The sequence below is a fragment of the Cornus florida genome, unplaced genomic scaffold (genome assembly GCF_030987335.1).
Source record: "Cornus florida cultivar Cherokee Brave unplaced genomic scaffold, ASM3098733v1 CherokeeBrave_3.0.0_Hap2_Chr09, whole genome shotgun sequence".
Taxonomy (NCBI): Eukaryota; Viridiplantae; Streptophyta; class Magnoliopsida; order Cornales; family Cornaceae; genus Cornus; species Cornus florida.
In genome coordinates, this window is record NW_026775579.1 from 68,251,058 (window position 1) to 68,273,891 (window position 22,834).

At 37.2% G+C, this 22,834-nt stretch overlaps 1 protein-coding gene across 1 annotated transcript; it reads right to left on the reverse strand.

Moving 5' to 3' along the window:
* Window positions 1-379: 379 nt before the first annotated feature.
* Window positions 380-1,791, reverse strand: LOC132274226 (heavy metal-associated isoprenylated plant protein 23-like). The gene is made up of 2 exons (XM_059775454.1): window positions 1,270-1,791; window positions 380-1,008 (listed from the first exon to the last, which is right to left on the reverse strand). The coding sequence occupies exons 1-2, from the start codon at window positions 1,424-1,426 to the stop codon at window positions 713-715; spliced, it is 453 nt and encodes a 150-aa protein (XP_059631437.1). The 5' UTR covers window positions 1,427-1,791; the 3' UTR covers window positions 380-712.
* Between the last annotated feature and the right edge of the window lie 21,043 nt (window positions 1,792-22,834).

A 22,834-nucleotide genomic window follows, 5' to 3' on the forward strand; every position in this document is an offset into this window, starting at 1 on the left:
CATTCATATCATATTGAAAATGTATCTAGTTGGTATTTGTACTTCTTAAAATATAAACATTGGAAAAGCCAATGTCAAGAAAGTCGAAAAGCTAGAAATTTAAAATTTACAACATGACCTTTACACCATAGTGCTTGTGCGTAGCCACGTCACCTTATGCAATATCTCTTGAATTTTGTTTCTTGTATAACTTCAATTATATATTATTCATATAATGGTTAGGGGTAAAAGTAATATCTTTAATTTGGTGCCCCTAATCCTAGCTCTTCTACCATTGCCCTGCAATTGGATAGTGGGATCGCTCCATCGTAATAAAATTACTTCACTATAGTTGTCTTTCTTGATCTTATTAGTTGTAATATATGGTGGAGGACAAAAATTTTAAACATCTCGTTCTTGATCTTATTAGTTGTAAATATATTGTGGAGGACAAAAATTTTAAACATCTCATCCTTAAAAAGAGAAGGTTGAGTGTTCAAGTATGCTCGGGACAATATAGGTGTGTCTGCAGGAAAAAATTAAAAAATAAGTCACATAACCAAATATATATACTTAGATCTCCAAAGAAAATTTATTAAGATGCATGTAACAAGAAGTATGACTATCCATTTCTTCATATTTGTACACACACACACACATATATGTCTTCAAGTGTACTCAACGAGCTAGCTCCGGCTCAAACAAGTTTTTCTCGCAGCGGTGGGCAAATTATCTACATGATAGAGCAAGCATTTGGATTCTCATCACTGAACATGGTGGTGTACTGTTCTTCCACTGTGCTTAAAGAAGAAATGGCAGTGTCCTCAGTTTTCCTAACATAACCAGGAGGTGCCTTCTTGTCATAAGCAGGAGCAACATAAGGATGGGCCACCAAATTGTATGGAACATAAGGCCAAAGCTCAACCTTTTTCTTTGTAGACTGAGCCTTCTTCAACACTTTCTTGGCATCAACATTTCCAGTTACACTTGCCTTCTGCTGCTTTAAGTTCACATCCACAGATTTCACTCCTGCTCAAGATAAAATCAACAATGAACAACTTACATATAAATTAAGCAAAAATCATGTGTTGTGTACATGAAAAACTATCTTTAATCTACTCGAACTTAGAAGGCATATTCATCGACTCCATGGAACAATAAAAAAAAAAAAAAAGAGGAGGTTGAGTGTTCGAATCCTAAGTTGTTGTGTGTTTTTGCTTGAACTTTCGAATATAAAAATAAATAAAACCAGCAAAGTGAAAAAACTAATTAGAAGGGAAAAACTAATACCTTTGAGAGAAGAGAGTGTTTTCTTGACTTTAAGTGCACAGCCTTCACAGTCCATCCTAACTTTGAGGTCTACAGTTTGCAATATCTTCTTTTTCTTTCCTTTCTTTGCACTGCTCAGCAATTCAGAGAAATACTCCAAAGTCCCAGCAACTCCCATTTCTTTTCCACCTTCTAATCACACTTTGAACTTAGATAAACTTAATTAATTTTGTAATAATATCTATATATATATATATAGGATAAACTTTTGCAAGCTTAAGGGATTAATGGACTCTGAAGTTAGACTGCAAGAGAGAGAAGTGTAAAGAGAAGAGAGGCTGAAGGGTGACAACAGAAGAGACAAATGGTCTTGATGGTTAGTATACACACACACACACATATATATAGACAGAAAAAAATTATTGGGGTTTTGAGACAAATACTTATCATATGGTTTTGAGTAAAATAATTAATGAAGTGGGGTTCACATAGAAACTGCAAGAAACTTCGATTCAACCTTTGGATATTCCTTTCTTAATAATTACCAGCTCAAGGAAACAAACCTAAAAGAGAAAAAGGCTATAAAGGCTGATATACATCTCAAACCCCTTTTAAGCTATTCTGAATTATAAGAACTCTTCAATGAAAAACGTTCTTAAAGTATTATTCATTATTATTGGACAAATCAAAAGGTGGTAGACCTCTTAAAAAATGAAAAAAAAAAAATTTTAATTAAATGAAACTAGTATTACATATATAGCTTATATATATAAGATAATATTGTAAAAAAGTACAAAAGAACCGTGTTATATAGTGTAGGAACAACTATAATCACTTGTACATGTGAGGTCCTCTGTTGAGAATTTATAATTCAAATTACATGTATTAAATTAAAAAGAATTTCATGCTTGAGGCATACGAAAGGTAAAAAGTAAACCGGAAGATTGACAGCTATATGCATAGAAAGAGACCCCTCCAAAGTTTTGAGACAAAAAGATTGATTTCCAATATGCAAAAAGACTAGTAAGTTGCATTATATGGTTGATATGGATTTAGATGTCATCAGCAGGTGCCACGTGTTGAGAGATAGGATGACACGTGGATAGGGATGAAAATAGACCTTTGATCTGGGAGCCACATGGCAGTAAACTTTCAAAGGCGGAGTAGGTAGTAGTTTCAACTTGCATACTTCAAAAGGGTTTTGTATGCTAGTGGTTGTCCGTTGTGAATTGATGGGTTCATGGGCGGTGGGACTGTAGAAAAAAAAAGAACCAAGAAAGAAAAAATAAACCCAAAAAAAAAAAGGTTAGGCACCTGAGACAGGTGGCACCTAAGATGAGTATTTAAAAGCATCTTTTTGAATTGTATATATTCAAACTTGCCATGACATTGAAAAGTTTGAGATTGGAACTGTCAATTCTAATAGTGTTTCGTTCCTTCAATGTAGGATGTCAAAGTTATAGAGTACAGGTAAATTGCAAAAAAATTCCTAAATTATTAGAGTTCTGCAATAAACTGTCCCTGAATTACAAGAAATTTTTTTGAACTATAATTTTGTTATAATTTATTCCACCACGTCAACTTCAGATGCTGAAAAAATAAAAAAAACCAATTTACCCTTTGTACACACAAATTTTGTAAGTCTGCAATAGAAACAAAGTATGGAGCAAAATAGAATTTTATTAATTTATGAATGTGGAGTACAGTCCTTTGTAATATCTTTTACAAAAAAAGAATGGTCCTCTGATTCGATCTCCTTGTTTTTGGTTGGTTGGATCCAAGGGCTGCACGAACTTATTCTTGAATCACTGTGGAATTTGATGAAGAACGGCACGTTGTTGGATGTGCTTGATGTTCTTCGCTTTTGGGTTTCGATTCTGAATTTGTGTCTGAATTCTGAGTCTCTGGATTTCTGAGTCTCTGAACTTCTGAATTCTGAATTTGTGTTTGAATTTGTATACTTCTGAATTCTGAATCCTCTCCCCTTTTTTTCTTCCTCCAAACCTCTATTTATAGGCTTCTTGAATTAATAGGATGATAACACGTGTCATCTCCTAATAAGGATAAAATTATAACTGGGTCGGGCCGGTTATATTGTGATAATTATCCTTAAAGATAATTATTCAAAATATATTTTATTAGGAATAATTATCATTTCATTTAATTATCTAGGCTGGGCTAATTAAATAATTTAAGTGGACCAAGCCTGGTAAATTAAATAATTTATTTAAACATTAGGCCTATATTTAATAGGTCCATTCGTTAAAACCAAAGCCCACTAAATTTTAGTGTCTACAAATTGCCCCCACTTCAAGTCCCAATTTTGACAAGACTTGTCTCTTTTTCCAAGTGGGACTTGAAGTTTCTTTTTTTTTTTTTTTTTTCCCATCTTAATTGTACTTTCCTATTTAAATTGAATTGTCCAAATCCCAATACAACTTGGAGGTATCTTGTTGCCTATATATACCCTCAATATTGTAGGGTTTGATATCAATTCCAAAAATCTCTGAAGACTTGTCAGATCACAAATAATTGGTACATGTGTTTCTTCTTCTTCTTTTTTCCTTTTTTTTTTTTTTTTTTTTTTCTCTCTTCTCTTCTCTTCTCCACGCTGGCCTTTTTTTTTTTTTCTCTCCACGTATGCAGGAGAACATATATATATATTTTTTTTCTCTCTCTCTCCACGCACGCTGGAGAATATTTTTTTTTTTTTCTAACCCCTTTTTTTTTCTTTGCAGGGCTTGATTGGGTATAACAATTTGATTTGTGTCAACCATAGCAGAAATTGAATCCTCCTTCTAGACAACACCGATTTAAGCTTTGGTATCCATCATGGTGGTGTTCAAGTGTTTCGCAAAGCAAAAGCTGACTATCTTAGAGAGCAAAAATAGTCAACGAGTCCAAGGAACGACATTAAGTGTATATGACTCACTTTTTGGTCGCAATGCTATTCAAGTGCCTGATTCCAATAATAAACATTGTTCATCTCATTGGACATGCACGGCCACATGCGAACTCACCGACTTTGGTCCTGATCAGATTAATAAAGAATCTATTATCTCTAAAGCCTTGATACTAAATTCTTCACTTCATGAGAGAGTTGTTGAAGAAAACCAGTTTTCACTATTGGGTCTTAATGTTCAGGCGAAGGAAATATCATGGAGTATTCCCTATAAACTTCCTGCTGAATTGCTATACACCGAACTATATTGGGAGTGGTTAGAAGATGTCTTGGCGCGTTTCCACGACTTTTTATCAAAACAACATCTATATGGTGCTTTATTCGCCTCCCTATTTTCCTATGATTGTCATGAAGATGTATTCAAAGTATTCCTTGAATGTTGGTGCCCAGCCACTAATACACTTCATTGTTCTATTGGCGAGCTATCAATTTCTCTTCGAGATCTATATATGCTAGGTGGTCTCCCTCACCAAGGAACAATTTATGATGAAATTATTCCTTGTGCAGATGAACTATCAAGAGCTGGCAACAACAAAAATTCTATCCCTTTAAGTTGTCAACACCTATTTTTGGCCTTCCACAGACTTTCCAAGAAGTATAAAGGAGATCAGAATGTGAAGATATCTGACTGGATTAATTTCTGGTTTAAAGGTGCATCAAGACATGCCAAACCTTCAAAGAAATCAACAAAAAATAAAGTTCACCGCCCTATGAGGACTCAAAATCCGTCTGGTGTGATCTCTCCTGTTCGGTCGATGTCCACCAAAGAGAAAGAAGTATTTATCAACCTTGGTGTAGATGAAACATCGAGAGACACCACTTATCTAGCTGCTTTTTTAGCATGTTGGCTCTGCAAATTTGCCTTACCTGCACACCCTGGCAACATAATTCGTCCGGGGACTTTCAAGGTCGCAAGCATGTTAGCAGATGGCTGCAACATTTGTCTTTCCATCCCGGTTCTGGCTAGTATTTACAGAGGCTTGAACGAGATTGTTTCCTCACCAGATCCTGGAAGCTGCTCTGCGATATATCCTATTCACTATGTATTCGGATGGTTGAGTGAATATTTCAGAACTAATTTCACCATTCCTAATACCAACTATTGGCCTAGAATGACATTATATGCAGGCGAAGGAAGAGCAAGATACTTTGACCATTTTGAAGCCCAAAATTTATTCAGATCATGTAAAGGAATAAACTTAACTCGAATGGCTAAAAGATCTTCAAAAGAGCGACTTATTGTAGATAATGGCGAGATGATAAAGGCTGACTTTGACACCCTAATCAATCTTCGATCATGTTATTTGACACTGCGCCAAAATGACCGTCTTATCATTGAGCCGTATAGTCCACACAGATTTAGCCGACAATTTGGGTACCATCAAGATATTCCTGGAAAATTAAAAAATGACTTTCGTACTTGCACCTTAGAGGAATTTTTAAAGCATCGAAACTCATCCGTTCATTATTCTTCTAGTTGTGATGCGTTGCTTCCTTCAACCTTAAACCACCAAAAATCCTCAATTACCAGAGCATATGCCAAATGGTGGTCCAACGTATATATTGATCCATTTACACAGAAAGAAACTACCTCAAAGCAATCTAAACGCATGATTTCCCCACCAGAGAAACCAACTAAAATCAGAAAGGTTTTAATTAAGGGGCTGAAGTCAAATCTCCTATCTAAGCCAGTGCCAAAGTTAACCATCAAATCTCATAATGATTGTGACGTTGTTGGAGGATCTAGTAACCATCACCAAACAGCAAAAGATGTCCCACCACTAATCAATAACCGTCGCCATCGTCAGTTGTCAATGGAGTTAGATGAGGATGTGAAAGCTTATGATGAGGATCGTAACTGGAAGCATGTCACCAACAAAGTGAGACTTGATTCAGTACAGGAATATGTTGCCACTTCTCTTGATCAATTTTTTACTGGGGTACCTAGCAGTTCACAACCTATACAGGTAACTGTTATTTGATATATATATATATATATATATATATATATATATATATATATATATATATATTTGTACTACAAATTACCATTATTTATTATTATTATTTTTTTAATAGATAAAAGACAGCAAGGGATTTCTTGGGGAAGATGTCGTCATTGTTGCTAACCCAACATGTAGTGAAGAATCTATTTATGGACCGTCTGCCTTAGAGTTGGCCACTGCGATAGGAAAAGGTATAGAAATTTCACTACAAAGAAGCAAAGTTAGTCAACACTTGGATGTTTTGGGGGTTGCTGAAGTGACTAGTCAAGCTATGGAGGTGGTTGAAAATATTGGTAAAGATCATGTAGTTATCCCTTCTTTGATTTTAAGAGAACAGGGTCCACCCTTGCATCGTGTTGCCCCTTCTGAAATGTCAATTTTTAATGCGGAAGAGATCGTTCTTGATGTTCATCGTCATGCTCCTTTATTCTTTATTGATTTTATAAAGAATATTATACGCGATACTCCTACCGATAAAATACCGTCTCGAGCACCTAAACTTCAAACACTTTATGAAGGACTCGCAAAACTCCCTGGAGACCATTCAGCTTTGAAGAGGCTAATTGAGTCATATACCAATAATGCGGCCAATTATATTGCTACATCTTCTTCATATGCCTGTATGATAACTTCAGACTCTCAATCCCAACAATTGGCCAGTATTGATGCACAGCTCACCAACGCTAGGTCTATAGAAGATGATGGTGCTAAGCGTATAGAATCACTTCAATCTAGTTTGAGTGAAGCTGAATTTAAAGAAGCTAGATTAGTGAAAGAATTGCAAGAAGCCAGGGAAGAGACTCAAAGGCTTAAAGTCCTCATATCGACAACGGATGCACAGTTATCTCAGAAGAAGGAAGCCATCACCAAACTTTGGGAAGATCGAAAATCAATAGAAGAAGCTAACGTCATCTCGAATCGCGATCTTGAAGTAGTGAAGCAACTGGAAGAGATATTATGGCAAGAACGTGACGAAATTATCGCTATGGAATTTTAGTATTGATCATCATTTTTTTCCAAAAAAAAAGTTCTAACTTTGAATTTTAGCAATAAAACAAATGATTTATTATCTCCATTTTATTTACAAAGATGTTATGATTATTTATTTGTTTCACCATTCACAGTTTATACTCTTGCGGGCCAGGAGTTTATAAAGAATTTTTTTTTTTTTTTTTTTTTTGTTTTTTTTGCAATCACAGTTTTAACTCATGTAGGCCAGGAGCATAGTGCAGTTTAAGCTCGTACGATCAGGAGCATGCATTGCCTTCATGGGTAGTAACGCTTCAGGAATTTGCCATTAATGGGCCCCACTCTTACTCCGTCTTCATCAATAATGAGATATGCGCCGTTAGTATAAACTTGGCGAACAACATACGGTCCATCCCATTTGGATACAAATTTATTTCCCTTGCGATTTATGACAATCGGTCTACGAACAGCTAATACTAAGTCTCGAACTTGAAATGACCGAGGTTGAACTCTCTTATTGAACGCTTTAGAAAGTCGAGCTTGATAACACTCTAGCTGTTGTTGAGCTTCTAATCTCTTTCCATCCAATGCTTCCAGTTCTTGAAGACGTAAGATAGCATTTTCTTCACTTGTAAGACCTTCTTGTATGGCTATCCTTAATGAAATGATTTGTTGTTCCAATAGAAGAACTGCTTCTACGCCATAGACCAGAAAATATGGAGTTGCTTGAGTAGGTGTCCGATGCGTAGTGCGGTATGCCCATAATGCTTCTTCCATTCGCTCATGCCAATCTCGCTTTGTTTGGTTGACTACTTTCTTCAATAGCTCACATAGAGTCTTATTGAATGCTTCTGCGAGACCATTTGCAGGGGCATTGTACATGGAGGATTTACGTTGTTTGAATCCAAATTTCTCACAAAGGTCAGTTACCCAACTGTTTTTAAAATTCATCCCGTTATCAGTGATGATGTATCAAGGGACACCATATCGATAAATAATGTTGGACTTGATGAAATCAACCACTGTTTCCTTTTTCACATGTTTATAAGGTGCAGCTTCCGCCCATTTTGAAAAATAATCAGTTACAGCCAAGATATACAAGTGGCCTTTTGAAGACTTTTCTAAAGGACCAGCTACATCTAATCCCCATGCATCGAACGGCCATGACGTCACAGTAGGGTGTAATGGTTCTGGTGGTTGGTGTATGAAGTTGGCATAGAATTGACAGGCTTGACACCTTTTTGCATACTCCAAGCAATCTTTGACCATTGTGGGCCAATAATAACCCATTCTTTTGATGCGAAAGTGCAGCTTTGGACCAGATTGATGAGCTCCACAAATCCCAGAATGTGCCTCCTTCATTGCATGCGTTGCTTCATCATTTCCAAGGCAGCGAAGGAAAAGGCCCTCATAGGAACGCCTATACAATGTATCGTTGTAATAGATGAAACGAGGTGCTCGCCTTCGTATTTCAGTCTTATGGCGTAGGTCTTCGGGAAGCTTTCCATGTTCCAGATAATCAATGATAGGGATTCTCCAGTCTTCTTCCTCTTGTGTCCAACAAGAAACCACATTACTTTCTTCAAATTTATCCTCCAAGACTTGTGGCAAGACCCATCTTTGACATACAGGAACATCAACCAGGTCTTCATCAGTTAACGCCAATGTTGTAGCCAAATTTGCCAAAGCATCAGCTATCCGATTTTCTTTTCATGGAATGTGCTCTAGTATGACGCTATCAAACCGTTCCAACAAATGAGAGGCGTAACGATGGTACGGTACTAGATCATCTTTCTTAACCTTATATTCTTTAAGAAGTTGGTTGATCACCAACTTAGAGTCTCCATATATTTCGAGGTCTGTGATGTTCATCTCATTCGCCATTTGAAGGCCGATAATCAAGGCTTGATACTCGGCTACATTATTTGAGCAGTTTTCAGCAAATGCAAAAGAGTATGGAATGACATGTCTCTTTGGAGAAACAAAAACTACACCTGCTCCAGCCCCACCTGATCGTGCTGCCCCATCGAAAAACATCATCCATGGAGGGAGGATGTCCACAAGGAAGACTTCTTCATTAGGAAAATCTTCAGAAATTTCCCAATCGGCTGGAATAGGATGGTCAGCTAAGAAATCAGCTAAGACTTGTCCTTTTACTCTTTTCGTGGCACATAAATAATTTCAAATTCATTGAACAAAATTGACTACCTCGCCAATCGTCCGGAAAAGACTGGCTTAGACATGACATATTTGAGAGGATCTGCCCTTGCAACAAGATGTATCGTATGAGCCAAGAAATAATGCCTCAATTTCTTAGAAGCGAAGACAAGTGCGAGGCATGTTTTTTCAATTGGAAGATAATTTCGCTCCGTCGGGGTGAGTCTGCGACTTAAATAATACAATGCCTTCTCTTTATGTTCTTTATTATTCTGAGCAAGTAAGGCACCTAGCGATTCTTCTTGCGCAGCAATATAAAGTATGAGTGGCTTTCTAGGTACCGGTGCTCCCAATACCGGAGAATTGAGAAGGTACTTTTTGATGCTATCAAAAGCATTTTGGCATGATTGGTCCCAATTAAAGGGAACATCTTTTTTTAGGAGTCGGTTAAAAGGCTGACAACGACCCGCTAAATTTGAGATGAACTGACGAATGAATACAAGTTGACCTTGTAAACTTCTAAGTTCACGTAAATTCTTTGGTGGCGGCATCTTTTGAATGGCCTCAATTTTATTAGGATCAATCTCAATACCACGATGACGTACGACGTATCCCAGGAATTTCCCTGAAGTCACACCAAATGCACATTTAAGGGGATTCATCTTAAGTTGATATTTTCGAAGGCGATTAAAGACAGTACGTAAATCCTGTAAATGATTTCTTCATTCTTTTGTCTTAACCACCAAGTCATCAACATAACATTCAACAATCTTGTGAAGTATGTCGTCGAAGATCCTTTGCATAGCGCGCTGGTATGTTGCTCCCGCATTTTTTAGTCCAAAGGGTATAACTTTGTAACAATATATGCCTTTAGGAGTGCGAAAGGCAGTTAACTCCTCGTCCCTCGGAGTCATTCTTATCTGATTGTACCCAGAGTAACAATCCATAAAAGAGAGAGCTTCATGTCCAGTGGTTGCATCTACAGTGAGCTCAGGGATGGGAAGAGGAAAATCATCTTTTGGGCATGCCTCATTCAAATCACGAAAGTCCACACAGATTCGAATCTGTCCATTTTTCTTCTTCACTGGAACAATGCTCGAAATCCATGTTGGATATTTGACCTCACGGACAAACCCTACTTCAATCAATTTGTTGAGTTCTTCCTCTATCCTTAGAACTAGCTCTAAACGGAAGAAACGTTGAGACTGCTTAATCGGACGTGTCCCACGTTTGACAGCGAAATTGTGCACTGCAATTTTAGGATCAAGACCGGGCATCTCTTTGTATGTCCAAGCGAAGACATCCTTGTACTCAGACAATAATTGAAAGTAATCATTTTCTTCTAAGGGGTCTAGGAATGCACTAACAAAAACTGGTTTGGGTTGATTGTCAGTTCCTAAGTTGATTTCTTTGAGTTGATCAACAGTAGCCTGCCCCCCGTCTTCTAGTGTTGGTGGAGCTTTCTCGATATCATCTGGTTGTTCACAGTCAGGTTCCTCTTCAACAGTGATGTGGTATGAAATAACACAAGACGATTCGCCAGTGCCTTCTATTCTATCCACTTCTGCTGATTAATTAGTAAATACAATGGTTCACCTTCGAGCTTTCAATGTAACATCATTGGTGACATTTATCTCTGTCTTACATTTCATTCGCTAAGGCACTAGGCTCTGAACTTCCAATTTATTCACCACGTCAATGTTAGCTTCTTCTGACTTCACAATCTTGCTGTTTTTTAGTGGTGCATCATGGATAGTACCAATTCGAGAAAATACTGACTTTCGAGATTGAGGTTGTGCAGATTTTCTTCCTTGGTCATGAAAGCTCATTCTGTTAAAAACAGAGTTACGAGGCAAATTGCTGATATGAGAACTTGAAACATTTGATTCTCGGCTTGACAACCTGTTGAATACAGATGTTCCATCGCATGGAGCTCTTATACGGTCAAAGACTGATTTTTGATGCCCAGTCTGCTGATCTTGTTCATCCTCAACTTCTTCAAACCCAATGTATGAGGTGCTTGACTTCTTATCCCTCTTTGTGATTTGAATTCGAAGTGGCTCAGAAGCTACGAAACCGAGACCAGACTTAGGTGAAATGATTTTATACCCTTGATCTTTCAACTTCTTCTGTGTCTCATTGAAGCCGTGCACCTTCTCACCGGTGACCTCAACATTCAGTTTTCCAAGGCTTGCAGGATTTGTAAAATCATACCCCGACTTAGCCAAGAGTTGGTATGCTTTAGGATCGAATCCTTCGTCGGTCCTTTGTTTTGGAAGTGATAAATGATCAACCATAGATTGAGAAGGCCGCACGAACCCTTTTAACGGAGACTTGGAAGGCGAAGACTTCTGAATCTTAGGGAGAGGAAGAGTTAACTCTCCTTTAAGCTTTTGCATATCTTCTTTTTCCTTGGTTTGTGACATCTTTAATTTAAATTCCTTAGTTTCAATTATCTCGATAACAGGTGCCTGCCCTTCTTATCGCTGATATTTTGGAACATACTTTAAAATAGGTTTCGTCCGATGTGCTTTTATCGAGACCCCTCGCGTTTTAGCTACCTTTACAATGTCTGTCACTGAAACATCTAGTGGATCACTTAATGCTTCTTTTGCTTTTGTAGATTGAATCTCTTGTGTAGACGGAAGGCTTGGGATGGGCAATTCCGAAGGTGTATCATGATCGATATAGAACTTGGCATCGGCAAAATGAGATTCTGCCTCTATAAATGGCTTATGATCCGCCACAACCGTTTGTACGCCATTTTTGTAGAATTTGAAGCACTGATGAAAAGTCGATGGAATGACGCCATTACTATGTATCCAAGGCCTTCCCAACAACAAATTGTAGGACGTCTTTGCATCAATCACATGGAATAAGGTTTCTGCTTAGAGCTCGCCAATAGTTAGCTTTGCCCGAATCATGCCGATAGCTCTCTGTCCTCCTTGGTTAAAACCTTGAATAATAAGACGGCTACGCGATAACTCGTCAATTGTGATGCCAAGATTTTTCATCGTAAATTTTGGCATTAGATTCACTACCGAGCCACCATCAACAAGAATACGAGTAACTCTTCGTTCTTTTATGTAACCGGAGACGAAGAGAGGATAATTGTGCGGCTTCGAACCCAACTGAAGATCCTCATCCGTGAAAACAATTGGCGCACAACATGACTCAAACGTACCTCTGACCACTTCATCATCATCAGATTTTTCAATGATGGCTGTCTTATGGTTCTCTACAGTCTGGACTTCATCTTGATCCTCGTTCTTCTCATCATTAAGGCTTATTTTCTTAGTTGAAACCATGTAAGTTGTTACAACTTCGTCATTTAGGTATCCTTTTGGAAAGAACTCTTGCAAAGTAATAGGCTTCTGACTCTTTTTGCTTATAGAGGTGTGTTTAGTTGACTGTGTCTTCTTGACCCATTTTCTGTTATGGCCAAACTGTTTATGGTGATATTGGGGTTTCTTCTTCCTTTGCCCTCTGTCAGAATAATTAGTCTGAAAAATATCAGCTTGTTGCTTCCGTGGTTTCTTTCTTGTCACCAGAGTCCATCCTTCTTCATTATCCTGAGGAAAAACCCTTCCAAATGTTGAAATATCACGTACACTCCCTTGGCCAATATAGATTGGGATTGGTTCCAATGAACCAAACTGGATAGTTGTGCAAGATACCTCCGAAGTTAAAGGTTGAGAACGAGCACTCCCCACGACAGAGGTTGTCAAAGTAGCAGTACTATGATTTAAAGTTATAACTTCGTCTGTATCCAACAAGATTTTTCCTTGTTTTGCCAGATTCATCACCACCTCCTTGAAGATAAAACATTTCTCAATTGGATGACTGATAATGCGATGATATTTGCAGTATTTTGGATCGTTGATACGTCCCATCTCTGGAGAACGTTTGCATTCAGGGAGTTCTATAACTTTACTTTCAAGTAAACATTCCAAGATGCCAGGAACATCGGAATCGGGGAAGGGGTATTCTTTCTTCTCTAACTCCTTTAGTGTAGGACGCTGTCTCTCCCTCTCTTGAAACTGGCGAGGCTTTTTATCATCCTTCTTGTCATCTTTAACAGATATCTTGATTGGGGTGGTTGAGATAGCCATTGAATCTTTAGCCGCATTTTTTGATGACTTGTCGCCCTTCTTCCAGTCCTTCTTATCTTTGCGTGGTTCTATAGTCACGGGACTTTTGCCGTCATGGGATTTCATACTGATCTCCATGTCATGGGCATGCGTAGCCAATTCCTCAAATGTGCGAGGTTTTATGCCTTGCAGAATGTAGAGCAGGCCCTAATGCATTCCCTGCATACACATCTCCACAGCAGATACTTCTGACAAATGGTCCTTGCAGTCAAGACTGAGGGCTCTCCACCGATTAATGTAGTCGATTACAGGCTCATCCTTCCATTGCTTCGTGTTAGTCAACTCTATCAAACTAACAGTACGACAAGTGCTATAGAACCTGTTCAAGAATTCTCGTTCCATCTGGTCCCAACTATCAATTGATTCTGACTTTAGGTCAGTGTACCACTCGAACGCGTTTCCTTTAAGGGACCGGACAAACTGTTTGACTAGTAAGTCCCCCTCTGTTCCGGTATTGTTACAAGTCTCGACAAAATGGGCAATGTGTTGCTTGGGGTTACCTTTTCCGTCAAATTGCTGAATCTTCGGAGGTTGGTATCCTACATGCATTCTCATACTGTCGATTCTCCTTGTATAGGGCTTTGAGTACATGAGAGTGCTCTGTGAGACACCACCATATTGAGCTCGGATTGTATTCGTTATCATATCTTGCAATTGTTCGACAGATAATGAAGAGACTGAAGAAGAGGTATGATTGGTTTGACCAGTCGCCTGTTCTATCCCCGGCGTCTGGTTTTGACTGGTCGCTTGTTCTGTCACCGGCGTCTGTTTGGGATTCTCCCTGTGAGTACCTTGTGCTGTAGAATTAGGATTCTCCGTTAGTATTGCTGTGGAAGATGTAGGTTTCCCAGACGGTGGTGGTGTGAAAGTTGCACGATTCCCGGATGGCATTGGTGTTTCACCGAAGGTCTAAACTTCCAATTTATTCATTAGTGTAGCGATTTGCAAGTCCTTTTCTTCAATAGTCTTTGTGAGGTTCTCAATGGAATGAGCCATAGTTGCTAGTTATTCCTCCACCGTAACAGCTCCAGTCATCATAGCAGCAACCACATCTAAGTATGATAGGCCTTGAGAATCCACGTTCCTTGAAGTGATTGATTGCTCCGAAGTCTGACGTGGTGACTCTGGGGGTGAACCGACACTAGAGTGAGCATCATAGATAGAACGAAGTGAATCTGGTGGTGGAGCCTCCTCTGGAACAATGTCAAGGTTTTTGACATGTTGAGTTTTCACGTTCGCCGGTGTTGCAGGATTAGTTTTCACCACATCTTGCTGAAGTTTGAATGACGCCATCGCCTGGGACTTGTTACGTGTCACAGGGCCCGTCAAGGTACTTTCATCGCTTAATTTGGTCTTCGTGCCACTTTTCATGGTGGCTTTAGCGTCGACCTTTGCAATAGCGATGTTCTTTTGGGCTTTCTTGTCTGTCTGAATCTTAGGGGGAGCCATAGAATCTGATAGAGAAGAAACTTGATGGTAGGAGAAAGAGATGAGAGGCAAAGGTGGTCCCACCGGGCGTGCCACAAATTTGTACACACAAATTTTGTAAGTCTGCAATAGAAACAAAATATGGAGCAAAATAGAATTTTATTAATTTATGAATGTGGAGTACAGTCCTTTGTAATATCTTTTACAAAAAAAAAAAAGGTCCTCTGATTCGATCTCCTTGTTTTTGGTTGGTTGGATCCAAGGGCTGCACGAGCTTGTTCTTGAATCACTGTGGAATTTGATGAAGAACGGAACGTTGTTGGATGTGTTTGATGTTCTTCGCTTTTGGGTTTCGATTCTGAATTTGTGTCTGAATTCTGAGTCTCTGGATTTCTGAGTCTCTGAACTTCTGAATTCTGAATTTGTGTCTGAATTTGTAGACTTCTGAATTCTGAATCCTCTCCCCTTTTTTTCTTCCTCCAAACCTCTATTTATAGGCTTTTTGGATTAATAGGATGATGACACGTGTCATCTCCTGATAAGGATAAAACTATAACTGGGCCGGGCCGGTTATATTGTGATAATTATCCTTAAAGATAATTATTCAAAATATATTTTATTAGGAATAATTATCGTTTCATTTAATTATCTGGGCTGGGCTAATTAAATAATTTAAGTGGACCAAGCCTGGTAAATTAAATAATTTATTTAAACATTAGGCCTATATTTAATGGGTCCATTCGTTAAAACCAAAACCCACTAAATTTTAGTGTCTACACCCTTATAAAAGACTATGTCATTTTAATTTATACACTTACCATTTTTCCCCTGCAGAACACTTGTCTTACACTATACATATATGCGTTCACCAAACACAACCCAAGCCACAACAAGCATGAAGAGAGAAATTAAGAAAGAAGAGACCAAGGAGAGAAAACCAAAGAAACCAGAGGCATCATGGAACAAATAGAAGAAAAAGAACTAGAAAGAAGCTATGAGAAACCATCATCATCTTCTATGTTCAATATTGGAATAAAGATGAATGGTGAAGGACACCTAAGCCTAAAAATTACACGCAGTTAACAGGTTGCGAGGTTGAAGATGAATGGTGTAGGACGCCTAAGCCTATAAATTTTGAGACTGTAATTATTGGTGGTGTTCCAATTACCTGAGTTGCTCGATGCTAAATATATGGGTCACTGAAACATTCCAATTTCGTTTGGATGATGATGCTCTGCTCTGGTTTGGATTTGGTTTGTACGATGAAACTCGCTGAAATTGGGTCAAGGTTCACTATTGCTCCGGTGGTGGTTGGTCTCACTCTTGGTTTTGATTGCAATTGTAATGGTGAGAGGAAAGACGTTGGTGGCTATGGTGGTGGTGGCAGACGGTGGTGGTGGTGGTCACAGACAGTGGTGGTGGTTGCAGACGGTGGTGGTGGTTATGGTAGTGGTGCTATCACAATTAGATTCAACCAATCTGAATTTGGGTTAAGATTCTATTTATTTGGGGTGTGTATATTGTATATATACTAGCACCAAACAAGATCACAAAAGAACATATAATTTAGTATTTTTATATTTGAAAGGGCATTATTGTCCATAAAATTCACTTTATCAAAGGGTAGGCACCTGAGACAGGTGCCACCTAAAATGAGTATTTAAAAGCATCTTTTTGAATTGTATATATATTCAAACTTGCCATGACATTGAAAGGTTTGAGATTGGGACTGCCAATTCCAATAGTGTTTTGTTCCTTCAAGGTAGGATGTCAAAGGTTAAAGAGTACAGGTAAATTGCACAAAAATCCCTAAATTATTGGAGTTTTGTAATAAACTGCCTTTGAATTACAAGAAATTTTTTTGAACTATGATTTTGTTGTAATTTACCCCACCACATCAACTTTAGATGCTGAAAATATAAAAAGACCAATTTAGCCTTATACCAGTCCAGTCCAGACCAGCAAAGGGGTCGCTCCATTAGACTAGAATAGTGCTTTCAGCAAACGGAACATCATTCTAGGAGAGAAATCTGCAATCATCCTAAGGAATTCCTCTCTTCAGGCTAGGTGAGAGGTAGTCTTTGATCTCGTCTACGCGTAAAGGTAGAAGTGGTTCTTTCTTGTTAGTCCTATGGTATAGTAGATATCGCCGGCAGGGAATGTGGTTGGACAAGGAGAAGTGTTTGCCAAACTACGTCATTTTAATTTATACACTTCTTACCATTTTTTCCCTTGCAGAACACTTGTCTTACACTATACATATATGCATTCACCAAACACAACCCAAGCCACAACAAGCATGAAGAGAGAAATTAAGAAAGAAGAGACCAAGGAGAGAAAACCAAAGAAACCAGAGGCATCATGGAACAAATAGAAGAAAAAGAACTAGAAAGAAGCTATGAGAAACCATCATCATCTTCTATGTTCAATATTGGAATAAAGATGAATGGTGAAGGACACCTAAGCCTATAAATTACACGCAGTTAACAGGTTGCGAGGTTGAAGATGAATGGTGTAGGACGCCTAAGCCTATAAATTTTGAGACTGTAATTATTGGTGGTGTTCCAATTACCGGAGTTGCTCGATGCTAAATATATGGGTCACTGAAACATTCCAATTTCGTTTGGATGATGATGCTCTGCTCTGGTTTGGATTTGGTTTGTACGATGAAACTCGCTGAAATTGGGTCAAGGTTCACTATTGCTCCGGTGGTGGTTGGTCTCGCTCTTGGTTTTGATTGCAATTGTAATGGTGAAAGGAACGATGTTGGTGGCTATGGTGGTGGTGGCAGACGGTGGTGATGGCTATGGTAGTAGTGGTATCACAATCAGATTCAACCAATCTGATTTAAGTTAGGATTCTATTTATTTAGGGTGTGTATATTGTATATATACTAGCACCAAACAAGATCACAAAAGAACAATTTAGTATTTTTATATTTGAAAGGGCATTATTGTTCATAAAATTCACTTTGTTTGTCAAGTGACAACCACACGGTCATTTTTTGACCGACGATAGCCTTATGGGGTGATCTGCAACAAATTTGTATAGTTCATTCTTGTAATACCCCTAATTTCAAAAGGATAGTTCTGGTATTTTATAAATTATTTAAATTGCATTTATATTTGTTTAATTGTTTATTTGTTAATTTAATGGAGTTATATGATTTATTTATTTTTTTAATTTTATTTAACTGACATTTGTTTAGTTAGTACTGGTTTAATTATGTGTTTATGTGACTATTTAAATATATAGTTTTTTTTTAATTTAACTGTGGTCCGTGTTTTGGTTTCCATGTATATTAGTATTAGGGTTTTAGTTTTCTTTTAGGATTCATGTTGAGCCAACTTGTAGTTGGTTTAGGATTTAATTTAGGGTTTCAAAATAAAACCTATAAATACATAAGTATACGTCTGCCAAGGGTTTTGTTAATCATATTCACGTAACAGAGAGATACAGAGAGTTGTGAGGGCAGAGAAACAGAGAGGGAGCTTGAGTAATTTACAGAGAGGCTTAAGGAGGAAGGAGTGGAGTGCTTCTGGGTTGAACCAAGAGCACCGGAGGTGGTGAACGACAGCCTAGGACGTTGACGGAAAATTCAGAGACGACAGTTAGAGATTTAAAACCAAAGTCTCGAAGACAAGTCTCTGTTCTATTCTTTCCCTTTAATCTGTATTCTGTGCATACCTAGCTAGACTCCAGGGGATTAATACATGCTAAAATTGATTTGTCATGCATGCTTAACTGGATTAAAGCAGAGAGTATATGTTTTTAGTTTCAATTTCTTATTTTGAATGATTCTGAAATTCTTGATGCATAATTTATGTTTAAGTTTAAATCTTTGCATGGAAAAACATCTAAAATAACTTAGTATGGACATATGGGGCTTAGGTTGAAACTTAGAGGCCTTAACAATGGAGTTTTAGGGTTTACAGAGGCTGAACAGATGAAGAACAGACGGAGAAGACGATGTCAGCACAAACTCTGCCGACTGAGTTGGGACTCAATCGGCTGAGCAGGGGACTCAGCCAACTGAGTTGGGAACTCAGCCAACTAAGTTGGCAGTTCAGCCGGCTCAGTTAGACCGCGACCTGGATCCTCGTTTTAATTGCCCAGAATTGTTTTGGAACCTATTTTAAGTAATCTAAATGGGTTAAATGGACTTTGGATGGTTCTAAAATGCATAATACACTTCTTATGCTTAGGAAATTTGACAATACGGATATGTAAATAATTTTTATAAAATATTTAAAGGATGAATCAGTATAAAAGCATACAACTTAGCATACTGATAATGGATGGAAAGAACCAAATTGCTTAGTTAAATTTTGGATAACATAATGGATTTTAATAAGATTATAAATCTTATATTGGATGCATGATAGATTATTTTATGTTTAAGGTTTAAACTATGCATGCTCTAGATGTTAATTGTTGGAATATCAAGTTCTCTAGTGCAATTACATGAATTAATGCTGGGATTTATATTGCTGAAATTTTAAATACTTTTCTGCAATGATATGGATAATGGTTTGGATTATAAATTACTAACTTATTATTATGTTTTGTAATTTACATGGATATGGAGGATTGTATGCACCGGTATGGGACGGTGACATACTAAGGACGGTTTAGCTCAAAACGCTTAAATCTACCCTAATGGATTAAAGGATGGATTGAAAAATTTTGAATCCAAATTGTGATTGAGTCAGATCAACTGCGACTAAGTTGAATGGCTTCCTGAAGTAATGGATGGTAGTTAAGTCATATTAACTGAATAAGTTGAGTGACTAACTAGTTTGTATATTGTATGTCATCTCAATAAGTATTTAAATGACATACCCTTGTTTTGGACGGACTTTATATATATGTTTATGGTACCACGAGATGAGCTTGAGTCTCAGACTTATTGGTTAGGGTGCGTATATGCAGTAGATATGTAACTGGTTAAAGTAGGTTGAGGTGTACCCTGTTAGGTCTAGGTACTCATGCCCACCTTTGGGTGCGTTTACGCATGTTGCCTTCTATTCAGGTTGAGACCCCTACTGTAGTCCAGTGAATGTCCCTTAGTATGGATATATATATATGTATGGACTAGATAGATATTGTTGAGCTATCTAGGATGTATCTGCGTGTCGGATTACTGTTTGGATCGTAGTAGGATAGGACTTGCATGTGGGCCTAACCCACTCTTTATTTTTCAGGTGTCCGTCAGTTCCAGGGTTAGAGCTTGGACGTGTAGAGCAGATACAGATATTCATTCCTCCGACTACGTAGGAATCTTTTCTATGTTTAGCTTTAGATTCTATTTTAGATATTGTAGTTTCTATTGGGTTTTAATAAGGGGTCCACTGGATGGATTCCCGAGTTGTAAACTTATGGAGTTTTGGATTAATGGATTTAAATAATTATGTTTTGAGGATTTTTATTCTAGTTTCTTTCAGCTTATTATTTTTATTTCTTATTACATTATTTTGTATTCCGTGTTCGTTTTAACATATTAATTATTTGATATTCCCTCGGGTTTGGGCCTGGGCTTGATCAACCCGTGTCTCGAATCCGAGGAGTATCACAATTCTATAATTTTGGTAGTTCAAGGGGTTAGTTGTAGGTTTCCTAATAGTTTAGGGTATTTTTTTAATTATTTTTTTGTTTTTTTTGCATTTTACCCAATAATATATGTAACTTTTGAAAGCTATATAATTGCACAAACTAATCTTATCCCTTTGTACATGATCAAAGGGAAAAAATTTGGAAGGAAGTGAGAGAAGAAGGGATGGATGAGATATCCCTAAAGAAAATATTGTGTTCTTTTCTCTTTTTGTTTAGTTGAATTGAGAGAAGAGAATAAATCCACAATTTACTGGGTTTGTTAGGAGATAAGAGAAGGAATATTTTTAAATTATTTTTTTAATTATACCTATTACTATCTATAATATTCTAATCTATAGAGGATAATATTGTAATTTAAAATTTATATAATTTAGGATAGTAGTAATTTAATACTTCAATAATAGTCCCACTTGTTTTTTCTCTTCTTTTCTGCCCATATTTGAAGGGATGAAAATTTGTGATTATCCTTTCTCTTCTTATCTCATCTCTAACGAACAAAAGAAGTTTGTTCTTTCATTTCTATCTTCCCTTCACACCTTTTCATTCCTTCCCACCGAACAAAGCATTAGTCATAAAGTCAACTTATATCGACTCGGCTTTAAAATCATTAATTTTTTAAATAAAATTTATATGTAACTCAACTTAAAAATCGTTAATTTTGTTAATAAATATTTATATGTAAGTACTACATAATTAAAGGGAAATCAATGCCACGATAGACGCTTGTGCCAAACCAAATAACCCATTTTGATCGCCAATGAATTTTTAAAACACAGTTCTTTTGCCCAAACTATCCAAACTATTAATTTCATGCACCACTTTTGTGTATGCAAGTACTACTTTTGTGCACAAAGTTATCACTTTATGCACGTAAATACCATTTTTTTCTGTATAGACCATGTCATCAAGTATCATTTTTGTGTACACAAACATGGTTCACAAAATATAGTTGCCTCATGCACAAAAAGTGTACTTATGCGGATAAAAGTGGCACATTTATGCACAAAAGTGATACCTAAAAATAGTAAGGGTAGTTTGGACAATAACCACTATTTTGTCATGTCATCTTCAACATTTTGGTCAACTTTATTTTTCCGAAATATCATGACTTTGACTCAACTAAATGATAAATATGGGTCAAAAGTCCATTTATCAATAATCCCAAAAATAATAATTTAAGGTGCATACAAGTAGTCATCATCAGGTGATATTTATTGATCAGACAGTCCATTGAAGTTTGAAAAGTCCGGGTTCAAGTTAACACAAACACAAATCCAGGTGCTTCAATTGATATCATGGGACTCGTACGTACTACTACTATAAATATTAGATCTAATATATTATACATTAATTTCAGTTTTTTTTTTTTTTTTTTTTTTTTTTTTTTTTTTTTTTTTGTAACTACCTCATTAATACGTACTTGTACTTTGTTATAAAGCCATGTTTCATCCATGGAAGGGCCTTATAACATAAACTATTCACCGATGAATTATATGGCAATGATGGACGGTGCCATCTATAATCGGTGAATTTTTAGTCGGTGGATGTGTGCCCAAGGAATTATTAATTGGTCAGAAGGTGCATCGAACTACCGGTTATGTTTGGGTTGCTAGTTAGGGTCGAAGATGGTTATATGTTACGGATGTTTCAGCTGTTAGTGATTTGCCGGAGCAATTGTTTCTACCTACTTCTCAGTTGTCGGCGACCATAAGATCTTCACAAAATTCAAGCCAGTTGTTTACTTGTCAGACGAAACCTCCAAAGTCAACAATCATGATGGTTATGTTACATCAGCATAGTGGGCACGTAACAATAGGTGTCTCTGTGAAGGCTACAAGCTATATTAGAAAGGTGGACCCTACTGATTGTGTTATACTACATGTAACGTCCCTAATTTTCATAGCATTTAATTTATTATTTTAATTGTATTTTAATTATTTTATTTAGCTAATTATTTTTATTAAATGATTATTTTGTTAATTGGTTAATTGTTTATTTGATTTAAGTGGCTATTTATGTAACTTTGGTTAATTAGCTTCTTTAAATGATATGTGCGTTATGTGTTTGATAAGCGCTGACAAGTGTGTATTTAAACCCCTTAAGTTTGAGTATTTTAGGACCGTATTCTATCTTACTCTTCCCTTTTTGTCTAATTTCATGTTTTTATCTATTTCAGGTCAATAAGATTAAAACGGGCTAATTTCGGTCCATTAAGGCCTTTTTGGAGTCAAACTAAATCTTAGTGAGAATCTGAAGCAAAAGGAGACTGATCTGGATCAAAAGGAGGCTGATGTTGGAAA